This window comes from Zalophus californianus, chromosome 5 (genome assembly GCF_009762305.2).
Source record: "Zalophus californianus isolate mZalCal1 chromosome 5, mZalCal1.pri.v2, whole genome shotgun sequence".
In the NCBI taxonomy this organism is placed as follows: Eukaryota; Metazoa; Chordata; class Mammalia; order Carnivora; family Otariidae; genus Zalophus; species Zalophus californianus.
In genome coordinates, this window is record NC_045599.1 from 44107030 (window position 1) to 44119756 (window position 12727).

Sequence of the window (12727 nt, forward strand, 5' to 3'; positions counted from 1 at the left end):
TTTGCATCCTTATTTATTTAATTTTAAAAGATTTTATTTATTTATTTGACAGAGAGAGAGAGAGCGAGAGCAGGAACACAAGCAGGGGGAGAGGGAGAGGGAGAAGCAGGCTTCCCGCCGAGCAGGGAGCCCGATGTGGGGCTTGATCTCGGGACCCCGGGACCACGACCTGAGCCGAAGGCAGACGCTTAACGACTGAGCCACCCAGGTGCCCCCGCATCTTTATTTTTAAATATGGATAGTTTTGTCTATTATTCCATACAAGATTACCACCTTATTAACAAAGCATAACTGATCAAAGCAGTAAACAAGAGGCCTTTGAAGACAACACACTATTTCTTTCCTTCCATAGAGTTGAATTTCAATTATAACGGAAGATAACATACTTGGAACCACTTAATCCTGTCTTGCAGGACAGAAGGACAGAGACACACACATAGAGAGAGAGAATGAGAGAGAAAAAGATTTTTCCCTTTGAAAGGTCATGTTCCTTTGTATTTAACTAAAATGCAACAGGATGCCAAAATGCAACCCTGGCATTTTTCTTTCCGTCAGAAATATGCCCACATTTTATAGAGAAAGCTATATATTGAGGTTCCATAAAAAAAGAAATGCAATTTTCACATTAAACATAGATTCTAACGTCTGGCATTTCTCCTAGTGCTTGCACATAATTATCCATAATTGCAGTTTTCCACCAGGGGACCCACAGTAGTCACTCTGATTCATTCTGCATTATATGACCCTCTCACACGGTGATAATGATCTTCAATTCCAGGGGCCCTGGCCCGCCATCTCTCTGCAACCTACATGGAACACTTCCTCTCGTGCCTCTTGACGTCAAATATATGAGCTCTAGGTTGTTATTCAGGCTTCTTTCACCCTCATTTTCTGTATTTTTTTATGACTGTTTTTTGCATAGGCACATTTGCTGAGTTGGCGCCTCACAGGTGGTTTGGTTTGTGGCATATTTTAATAGCTATGAAACCATGGGCTCAGCTATTGGGTTGCAATGAATTACATAATGCATGTGCAATTCAGGGCATTAACGAGAGGATTTTCCTAAGACCCCAAATGACCCGGGAAACTGACACATGGAAGGGACCACATCTCGCTGAACATCCTCTGACATGGATGCACTTATCCTGAAGGTCACACTCTTACTCTGAGGGATGGTGCTCTGTGGAGAGCAGATCTGGTCATCATCCAAGTAGACTAAGGCACATTTATTTCTGTTGCTGTTTGGTTCATTTTACTTTGGTTTGGTTTGTTTTCTGTTCTTAGCAATCAGGCCGTTTTATGAGGACTTGGCAAAGAAGGAGTAATAGTTGTTTTCTCTAGGAAAGTTTTAACCTTTCAACACAGTAGCAATGTGATAGACATTATGAATTCAATTAAATGTGGTCCCTGGTCCAGGTTGGTGGTCATAAACCTTTTTATTTCCCTTGCCACTCTTGGTTACTTAGAAATAAGTGTGATGCTCCAGCGATATTACAATAAATTGAATTCTGGGCCTGTACACACAACTGTTTCTCGTCTAAGCTTATTTTCAAGAAATGCTTGTCACTGGTACAGGAGGATAAAGTCCATCCCAGTTCTCTTCATCTCATCTTTCTCATCGTTCATTCATTCATTCCACACACAGTACCTTCTGTGTTCCAGCACTGTGCAAGGTGACAGGGATAACACGTTGAGCAAGATCCCTGCCCGGCTAAGATGACGCGCCAGGAGGTTCTGTTGAAATACAGGTTTTGGCATTCTTTTTCCAAATCTCCAAGATTATAAGGAGGAATAAGAAGAAGCAAATAATATCATTTATTTTATCCACACATTCATTATCCATTCATTTAAAAAAAATACTGAATATCTCCTATGTGATAGGCGCTGTACCAAATGCCAGCAAAACAAGGATAAAAGATAGGGAGTGTCTACAAGCCATAAGAAAAAGATGAATCTGAAAACAGAACTATTTTAAAAACCTAAATGTTAAAACACCCTAAACAAAGAAAATGGAAAGTTTGAAAAAAAAAAGGCTCATTTTATTAATATACCCAGAACATTAACACATCAAACAAACCCCCCAAAGGATAACTGATTTAATGAATCTTTTACAGGGAGAAAGAGTGAACATAGGAAAAGGTGGTCCACTGTATTTATAATTAAATTAATTGACAAAATATTTTGTTTGTGAATGCCAGGGTCAGAGGGTATGGGGTATATATGCACTTCTTATGCTGACAGTGGGACTGCTACTTGATACAGTCTTTGGAAGACAGCTTAGCAATGCCTATGAAAATTTAAAGTGTAATTTCACTGCTAGTAATTTACCCAACAAATATACTCAAAAAAGGTTAGAAAAATGTTCAGGTACAAGGAAGCTCACAAATGTTATTTGCAGTAGTAAAAAACAAAACAAAAACGGAAGTGATCTAAAAGTCTATCAACAGAGTTAAATAGATTATTGAACGTAATGGCATACTACGTATCAGGTAACAAGAATGAGAGGTAGATCATTATCTATATAAACACACACAAAAGAGCCTCAAGATGTGCTGTTAAATTAAAAAGAGCATGGTGCAGACTGATATTTATAATACTCTCTGGAAAGATATATGCCAAACTCCGAACGCCTTACTGCACACAGCCACAAGCAAGCAATTCGAGTTGGCACAAGTGACAACTGTTTGCTCTTCTGCTCTCCCACGTGGTACTGTTTACTCTAAGCAGGGTTCTCTCTGAGGTATGTTGGTCTAAGATCTTCATGGGGCGCCTGGGTGGCTCAGTCGTTTAAGCGTCTGCCATCGGCTCAGGTCATGATCCCAGGGTTCTGGGATCGAGCCCCGCATCGGGCTCCCTGCTCGGCGTGAAGCCTGCTTCTCCCTCTCCCACTCCCCCTGCCTGTGTTCTCTCTCTCACTGTCTCCCTCTCTGTCAAATAAAAAAGAAAAATCTTCAGATATCTGCATACAGCTAGAATCAGGAAGAAATGAAGATCGATGCATGTTTTCAAAGGAATTAGGACTTAGCGAGAGAAAGAAAAGCATAAACAGCAAGGGGTAGGCAAGGGCATTAACTTATCCCAATTTGTCCAGGACTTTCCTAGTTTGACTACTGAGTGTCCCATGTGCTGGGAAACTCTTCAATACCAGGCAAACAACTGGGGGCTGTACTGGAACAGCTGGTCACCCTGGCCTGCCTTGGAGTTACTACAGAGACTTGTGCATTAACCATATGCACAGGAGAAGCGGAGGTGAGGTACTTTCTCTCCTGCCTATGTTGTGTTTCTTTATACCTCTTCCTAGATGCCAAAGGGTCCCTGCAATTTTCCCCAGCTGGAAGTTTCATCACTGTCCTTTGGTGCAAAGATTTTGACACTTGTTTTGCTGACGTGACTTTCCGGATTAGGATTTCTAAAACTGGGGTTTTCTGGAGTTTGTATAGAGTTTATAGGAGCAAAGAAGTTATTGTAAAAGCCTTAAAAGGGAAGGAATTCAGATATGTTATTTGTGGGACTAAGAATAAGAAATCCAGAGGTTTTCAAGGCAAGGAAAATCTTTATGGTATGGATGGCAGGGGTAAAGCAATATTCATTAGAAAAATTGAGATGGTGTCTAAAATTAAGTTAGGTAAAAATGGGGGCCTTTTAGGGGGGCAACTGGGTGGCTCAGTTGGTTAAGCGTCTGCCTTTGGCTCAGGTCATGATCCCAGGGTCCTGCAATTGAGCTCCACGTGGGGCTCCCTGCTCAGCGGGGAGTCTGCTTGAGATTCTCTCTCTCTCTCTCTCTCCTTCTGCCCCTCTGCCCACTTGCATGCTCTCTCTCTCTCAAATAAATCAATCTTAAAAAAAATGGGGGCATTTTAGGGGAAAACTTTCAAAACAAAACACGCCAACGCTTAGGACCTACTGGATGTAATTAACAATTTATATGCTTCTGGCCCTTTCCATAGGACCCAGGATGCTGTGGAAGGAATAGCTGGCTAATGCAGAAGACTGCAATTATCCCTGGTGGCAGGTGCTGGGCTGTGTGCACACGATCACCCTAACAAGGTTAAAGGAGAAACCCCTGGAGAATCTCATTGTTTTCAGTGTCTATGGCAAGAGGGAAGCCAAACACTGGGGACACATGTTACTACAGTTTGGTCCAGAAAGCAAGTGATGTTTCAGATTTAAGAATGGCACCAGAAGCATAGCTATTCAGTGTGTGTGTTTCTCATCATGACATTGGTATTCCTCTCACATGTGTCCCCACAGTAACCATTTACGGAAGGAAAGCTGAAGCCATTTTAGCCTGGCTGCATTTTCTAAGACTTCCTACAGAAAGAACTCTTCGCTCTTACAAGTCACTAAGTCTGTTGCCTTCCTAATTTCTGCCCATCTAAGGACGGGTGTGTTGCTTTTTGTGTTGACAGATTAGGAGCTATGCCACTTTTTCAAAACCATATTTATTCTGCACTCTGGACCATTCATTCAATCGTCTAACATTTGCGAGGAAATGTGTGGGGGCCTGGGGCTTCATAGATGAGTAAGACACAGATGCCTCTCTCAGGAGGTAATGGCACATTAGTGAACCTAAGACCAACTAATATGACAATGTAAGATGGAGGACGTGTGAGAAAGATTTTATGGAAAGATTAAACTCAAGAGGAATTCAGGAAGTGTCTTCAGGGGCAAGGAGACACCCTCCAGTTTCTGTAAGAGATGAGGGTGGGAAAGATCTCGAGGGGTGGCAGAACAACGTATGCAAAAGCTACAGAGGTGTGGGAGAGCGTGGCTTCCCCCAGGAAACTGCCAACTGTGGGCGGGAATCCAGGGTAGCACAGGATGGAAGCGCGCATATGTGGGAGGAAGGAGCCAGACAGAGGAAGGGGGGAGCAAGGGCGCTCATACTTACTGAGCATTTATTTTGTCCCAGGCTTTTTCCATCTGGTATCTCACATGAGGACTTTAATGACCTCCTGACATGGTTCATTACTCCATTATGCCAATGAGGAAACAGAAGATGAGAAAGGTTACACCTGAGCTGACCCACGGTTTGAGGCCAAGCATATCTAATGCCAAAGCCCCTGGTCAATTTACCACAGGGCACAGTTTCTAGGTGAAAGGTAGAGTTTAAACTGTACCCTGAAGGCTCTGAGTACTCTCTAGTGGGGATCAGTACGAGAGAGACATGATCACAACTGCATTTGAGAAAAAAAAAAATTACTCTGAAATCATGTATGTGAGGGGTAAGTGGAGGCAGCGAAAACAGGGAAGGGGCTTTTCCTAGGAAGACAGAGAAACAGCTTTCTCATTTTTGTGCAGCAAAGATCAGAATCTAGTGGCACACCCAGAGAAGTCAAGGTTTCCTTAGGCCTTGACTTTGTCATATTTGCATTACGCTTCGAAACAGTCAAGTGTGAAATACAAGTTATGATTCTGAAGACGATGGATCCCAGGAACTCTGACCCATCTTAGAGAGGAGTGGGAGTGGAGAAGGAGCATAAGGGCAAAATAATAATGGATTTCTAAAATTGAGAAGCATAATGAAAATATATGCAGATGCAGTCCCATATGGATGGCCAGGCTGCCATTCTTCTTAAGGACAAAGAGTCGGAGATGCTGGGAGCAGGTAAAGCAGTTGTAACTTGCACTTGTGTAATCGTTGCAGAGGCTTACACTTTGGTTAAGCGATCCCATTGCTTTAGAAGTCCGAGATGATGCCTGGCCTAAGAGTTTAGCTGCATATCTCACTGTAGCTATAAATTTCAGTCAAGTTATGTCCTGCAAACTGGGTCTAGTTAAAGACCTCGGGAATGGGGAGAGAGGTGTGGATAGGGATATAGACTCAGGGCTGGGAAGTTAATTGACTTTTTGGATTGAAAATCTGATAACCATTTTCATCCTCTTTGGTTTGAAAAAGTAGGTCCTTAAAATACATTCATTTGGCACAAATGAAAGAAGTAAAACAAAAATCAGGGAGTGTTAAAATTCTTAGACTAAGGACTACCTTAATAAGCTCTCGTAAACAAGGATAGAGACTATTTTGGGTAGAACTGGGAAATTTTTTTGCCTGATCTTTTTCAGAAACCATAACAAGACATCTATATTCTATAGTAGGTACAGATGTTTGCTACAGAGGGTCAAGATTTTGAGATGGTAAGCAAACATTCTTAGCATGGTTGCAGGAATTAACTTTGAGAGCAGTAATATTCCTTGATGAGATCTTGTCATAAAAGGTTAAAACCTCTACTAGGTTTACATCTTAGGGTCAAGAAAATATTCTTTGAAGGTTGCAAAGGCCTGGCTAGATTCAGGAATCACTAGAGTGCTCCACTGAAGGCAAACTCTGTTCCTTTGAAGGTAAAATTTATATCTATGCATACATGTTCCATTTGTAAAACTGGAAAGAATCTTCCATCTATAAACTGTAAATGGCTTATACTTACTATAAATGGACACTTTACTTTTATGGCAGAGGGAAAGTTCTAGAGGTTTGAAGATCCATAGGAGGAAAGAAAATGCAATGTACCTGGCTGACAAATGGCAACTCATTTGGTGATTTTAAAACTAATAATAAAACTAAAAAAAAAAATTAGTTTTGGAATAAAAATTATTCCAAAACTAAAATTTCCTACAGATGCTGTTACTTGAAGATTTACACTTATAATTTCTTTACACTTACAAAACAAAGACATCCCAAAGTGTATATTGTACCAGTTTAATAATCTTTCAGTTCCTTTTTGTGCTTGCTCCCGTATGTTGTGATAGCTGTTAAAAACAGTTTGGTTCATAGCTAAAACCATCTTTAAAAAGTAGTTTAGGCTACATTCATAGTTCACTGATAAGGTCCAGAAAGGTAAAATAATTTTTTTCGAGGTCATGTATGTGCTCATAGTCTGTTATTAACAAAATCAAGACAATAACAACTGCAGGATCTTGTTTTTGTTTTTTGGGGGTTTTTTTGGTGTTTTTTGGTGTTTTGTTGGTTCTGAGGAGTTTCCTGAGAGGCCTATCCTGGAAAGTAAATAAAATAAGGAGGCAACCAGGTGGTGTTCATGACCCCACACCTGACTTCATTTAAAGCAGGTCTGCTGCGTTAGGCAGAATTATATGTCAGGGGGGCGCCTGGGTGGCTCAGTTGGTTAATCGACTGCCTTCGGCTCAGGTCATGATCCTGGAGTCCCGGGATCGAGTCCCACATCGGGCTCCCTGCTGAGTGGTGAGTCTGCTTCTCCCTCTGAACCTCTTGCCTCTCATGCTCTCTATCTCTCATTCTCTCTCTCTCTCAAATAAATAAATAAAATCTTTAAAAAAAAAAAAAAAAGAAAGCCAGTGATACTGGGAAATACCTTCCATTTAAAAAAAAAAAAGAATTATATGTTAGGCTTCTTTCTGAATAACATTTATTTAAAGAAAGACCTCTTCTGCTAAATGAAATTTTTAAATGAGTACACGCTGAACCACACTGCTATACTGGGCATGTGGAAGAGAAGATGTTCAGACATCGGTGGGCACTCTGCATATTCCAGAAGGCCAGAGCTATGTCCTACTCAACTTGGAATTTTTCCCAGAATGGAAATTGGTGTCTTAGGGCCTTTAGGGTCTGAAGGTTATACCTCTTGTAGTTATACCTCCAGGGGTTTCCTTCTGACCTCACATAGTTTTCTAATTATCTTCTTGTTTTCCTCCACTGACCCATGGGATGCAGTCAGCTTGCGTCTCTAAAGGCCAACCCTGACTTTTTCTTGACATACATACTTTAGAGTTGGTGATAGAGTCTCCCAGTCGGGACCCACCCTTTTGTCTCTGCACAAGCCTTGAAATATATGCGAATGAATGAATGAATGAATATTAGGTTGAGTATAACTGCAGGGAAAGAGATAAGAGGTAACAAAAATAACACTGATGAAATTTATATGATAGTAGAGTCCCTGATACCTAAGAAAGGAAAATGAGTTCAATCTAGCTTTCCACTGTTCTTCTTAGAAATTTTTACGACTGCTTTTGAGTAAGGGACAGGTGGGGCTAGGTAAGGAGAGATAGGTAGGGGGCTACGGGATTAGGCTCACAAAAATCCCCAAAATGTGGAGGTGTAAGGAAACCAGGGAACAAACCAGACCACCCTGCCTTAGGTGTCAGAGGTGGGGTCTTGTTGTAACAGTCACTTGTGAGCAACAGAGAATTACCAGATCCTAAAAAGGAAGTAAGCCATTAAAGATGTTATCACCAGTCCTTACTCAAACCAAGACATCACAAGCATGATAAGGCCACAAGTTCCCTGGTTAGCTGTCAATAAAAGACCAACCCTAAAATCCCTCAGTGGCATCCTGGCAGGGACCGCTCTCACTCCTGAGAGTTTTTTCTGTAATCTCACTTAATAAAACTCTATCTCTTTACTCTCTCCCCTTTGCGAGATTTATTCTTTGACTCCATGAGACAAGAACCTCGCTCTCCTGCTTCACATTCTCTCCTCTTTTACTATTTTATTCTTGAGAGGCATCTCATCCTTTCCTACCTATAACGTCTTCGTAATTCTTCCCTGAAGGTATTTTCTTGGTGAATCCTGAAGAATCTTTTCTCCCCTAAAATGGGAGTTCGTCAAGGTGATAGACAATGATCTCTAAGTAATATATGATTTGGGGTTAAGAGGGAATATAAAGTAGCATTGGGAAGTGTGTTCTAAAATTTATATTATAAAAACAACATAGTAATAGAGGTTCTAGGGAGGCACTAAGTTCCTTTCCCTTTCCTTTTTTTTCCCATCACCCCTTCCTTTCTTTCCCTTTATCCTTCCCTCCCTTCCATCCTTCTTAGAATCCTCAAATGTTCACTTTTATTCAAATACAAACTCCAATTTGACTGGGTTTTACAGTGACAATCCCATTTCAAAGAAAACTAAAATGAAATGTCATCATCAATAAATCAACTAAAGGATCAAGAAGATTTATAGCATGAGCGCAGAAATCAATTTAGCATAGGGATTAAGAGGTTATTGACTCAGCCAGAACCCAGTCTAGACTCGAGCTCTACCATTATTGTGCACGTCCTTGAGTTAACTAAAGTAAATCACACATCTTCCTATGAAAAGTGGAGATAACACAATCTCCACGTGTAATTGTAAAGATTAGATGATAATGTGCACATGAAAAGCTTAGATGTGCCTGGAATACAGCGAGTATTCAATAAATATGATAATTAATATAGCATTACAAAATCTTATAATATCTTATACTAGCCATAGCATTGTGAAATGATAAAGCAAAAGACATTCCAATACTCCAGCTAATTAAGCAAATGAGTATTTAAGCAATAATTCATGTACTTCCCGTGTTGTTTACTATTATTTCATTCAAATGACATCTTGTAAAAACCATTTGATCCTCCAGTTGACTTGGATTTTAGAACCAATAGTGAATTGACAGGCTTTGAACTTGGGAAAGCTCAATCGAGTCTTGGGAATTCCACGGGTTGACGTTGATTCACTGCTCATCAAATGTGTACCTCTACTCTGAAGCTGGCTAGCAATGCAGAATAGGGCAAAGGTACTTCAATTCTTTCATAATCACATGTTTTCACTTTAATCCAATTATAGCTATTAGCCACATGTTTTAAAGATCACAGATCAAAAAAAAAAAGGAACCATCAGGAATTTCTCTATGGTTTATAAAAGGGAAACATTTTTTATGACTTCATTAGTCTAATTTTCTATTATTGGTAAAGAGAAAAAAAATTCCTTTGTTCTTTGCCTTCTTAAGAAAACCAAGTGTGCTGTGAGTCAGGAGATGTGAGTTCTGGCCACCGACCAGCTGTGACCACTGAGTGCCGAGACGAGTCTTGTCTCTAAAATGGACCCTGCACTGATGATCAGTGAGATCCTTTCCAGCTCTAACAGCCTATTATTTCACACCAAGTTACTTTCCCAGATGAACTAGAAGGCTGTAAATGGTATATTCAGAGAAGACAAGAGGGGACGGAGTGAAAAACAAGGTGTGTGTCCTCAGAAAGCAAAGAAAAAAAATCAATGGATGCTATTCATTAGATGGTTAATGAGCAGAAAGATGAGTGGTGTTTTGAATATTGATTTTCGTGATATGTCAGCTGTTAAAATTAGCTTTATTGTGAATGGACTGCATACAACAGGGCTTTGTAAGTCTTAAGCAAGCATTTGTTGAGCACTGACAGTGTACAGAGTTTATATTTAGCTGCCAGGGAGTTTGACGAAGTTTGGGTGTAACGGAGTCTGTCCTGCAGCAGCTTGCCATCCAGTGGACAGGCAAGAACAATGAAGATTTAAAATAAATTGCTTCGGGGCGCCTGGGTGGCTCAGTCATTAAGCGTCTGCCTTCGGCTCAGGTCAGGATCCCAGGGTCCTGGGATCGAGCCCCGCATCGGGCTCCCTGCTTAGCAGGAAGCCTGCTTCTCCCTCTCCCACTCCCCCTGCTTGTGTTCCCTCTCTCGCTGTCTCTCTCTCTCTGTCAAATAAATAAATAAAATCTTAAAAAAAAAAAAATAAATAAAATAAAATAAATTGCTTCAGAGGTGACAGAGAAGTCATGTCTAAATCAAATCTCATCCAGGTTAAGTTGACTAACTTGGGGTTATGGACTTAAATGGTTTACATGTTCAACACATGTTTTTGGATTTCCCTTTTAGAGACTCCCCCCACTTAACAATTTAAAAATTCTTACCCAGGGAGTGGCCAACGGCCTGCAGAGCAACATGCCTAAGTTCTATTGTGACTACTGCGACACGTACCTCACCCATGACTCTCCATCTGTGAGAAAGACACACTGCAGTGGTAGGAAACGCAAAGAGAATGTGAAAGACTACTATCAGAAAGGCATGGAAGAGCAGTCTCAGAGCCTGATCGACAAAACAACCGCTGCATTTCAACAAGGAAAGATACCTCCTACTCCATTCTCTGCTCCTCCTCCTGCAGGGGCAATGATCCCACCTCCTCCCAGTCTCCCGGGTCCTCCTCGCCCTGGTATGATGCCAGCGCCCCATATGGTGGGCCCTCCCATGATGCCAATGATGGGCCCTCCTCCTCCTGGGATGATGCCAGTGGGACCTGCTCCTGGAATGAGACCACCTATGGGAGGCCACATGCCAATGATGCCTGGGCCCCCAATGATGAGACCTCCTGCCGGTCCCATCATGGTGCCCACTCGGCCAGGAATGACTCGACCAGACAGATAAGAAGAGATAGGAACCTCTTTATGTTCATTTTATATTACTTGTTTACTTCACCAGGAGATCATGGTGTTGTGACTCTGGGTGTTTTCTCACAGCAGGACAAGGAAGACTTGCTCCCCCTTCCTATCTAAGAGAGAATAGTTTTTGCCGGGGAGTAGTGGGACAAAAAAAAAAAAAGCAATCTTCATTTGTATTGTGAAATGTGAAAATAAAATTGTCAACTGTTTTAGTTAAAAAAAAAAATTCTTACCCAGAAGCAACTTTATTATTTTATAGATGCTCTTCCTCTTTTAAAGAGATGTTAAAGTCGTGTGTGATTTTTATTACAGAATATATACCCATTAAAGATACTACATTAGAAAATACAGAAGAGATTTTTTTTTATTCTAAAGAAAATAAAGGGTATATAGAATGCAAAGATCATTTTCAAGTGCAAAGCTGTATTTGTTGAATGCTTTTTGTGTTGTGTATTGCGTACTCTCCATACAGTCTCATTTAATCTTTAATAACACATGGTATTATCACCATTCTGTGTGACAGATGAGAGAAATGAGACTCATGGAGGCCCAGCGATTTTCCTGAAATCACCAGGCAAATAAATTAGGGAGGTGTAATAGGCTCCAAATCTCATGTTCTTCCTGCTTTCTCATGCTTCTTCTCATTCTTAGTGCTTCTCTGGAATTGTTCACATACAGACAGAAGTCAGGAGGCAGCTGCTTTTACCTCTGCTCGACAGAGAGGATGAAAAATAATCCTATGAGACTTATTGACCAGCCTGGGTTACGAAAAATGTATGTCTATCTTCCCTGTAGGATTTTATAAAAAATCAGATTTGCAATGCATGAATTTTAGATGCAATTTTCCATTCTCCTACCAAGAATGTATAGGTCCTTCCTAGAGATATAAGAAATCTATTGAAATCAAGAAAAACACTATGCCAGAGATTCAAAGGGTCAAAGCATGACTGATTGCCATAAAAGATATCCTATATCTAATATTATCAAGTCTTACTTGAAAACTGCTGATTTCATTTACATAATTCCATGGTCAGGCAAATTATGCATTGTTTCCAATGGAAGTAAATATATTTACAAACACCTAAGAAAAATTTAAAATATGTCTTTGAAGACATTTAATAGGTTTTGAAAAATAAAATCCTGTTCTTATTTTAAAAAAATACTAAAGAAACCATAGGAAGCTTTCTTTCCCTATTGATACCTTTCAAAATATTAACCTAATAAGATTAAACATTTCCTATTATATATTTTTTTAAGATTTTATTTATTTATTTGACAGAGAGAGAGACACAGCAGCGAGAGAGGGAGCACAAGTAGGGGGAGTGGGAGAGGGAGAAGCAGGCTTCCTGCGGAGCAGGGAGCCCGATGTGGGGCTCGATCCCAGGACCCCGGGATCATGACCTGAGCCGAAGGCAGACGCTTAATGACTGAGCCACCCAGGAGCCCCTCCTATTATATTTTTAAAAGGTTGCTAGAAAATTCATGTCTTGCTTGTATATGCATAAGATGTGCTTACCTAACACAAAAGAAACTAT

General features: G+C 40.6%; 2 protein-coding genes across 15 annotated transcripts in view; one reads left to right on the plus strand and one right to left on the minus strand.

Moving 5' to 3' along the window:
- PDE4D (phosphodiesterase 4D) overlaps positions 1-12727 on the minus strand; it is a 1508086-nt gene that overhangs the window by 153846 nt on the left and 1341513 nt on the right. The window lies entirely within an intron of this gene.
- Positions 10699-11306, plus strand: LOC113928872 (U1 small nuclear ribonucleoprotein C-like). Its single transcript, XM_035727615.1, has one exon. It carries the CDS (start codon positions 10699-10701, stop codon positions 11176-11178), a length of 480 nt encoding a protein of 159 aa, XP_035583508.1. The 3' UTR covers positions 11179-11306.

Coding starts and splice junctions, on each gene's coding strand:
- LOC113928872 (XM_035727615.1), top strand. CDS start 10,699: ATGCCTAAGTTCTATTGTGACTACTGCGACACGTACCTCACCCATGAC.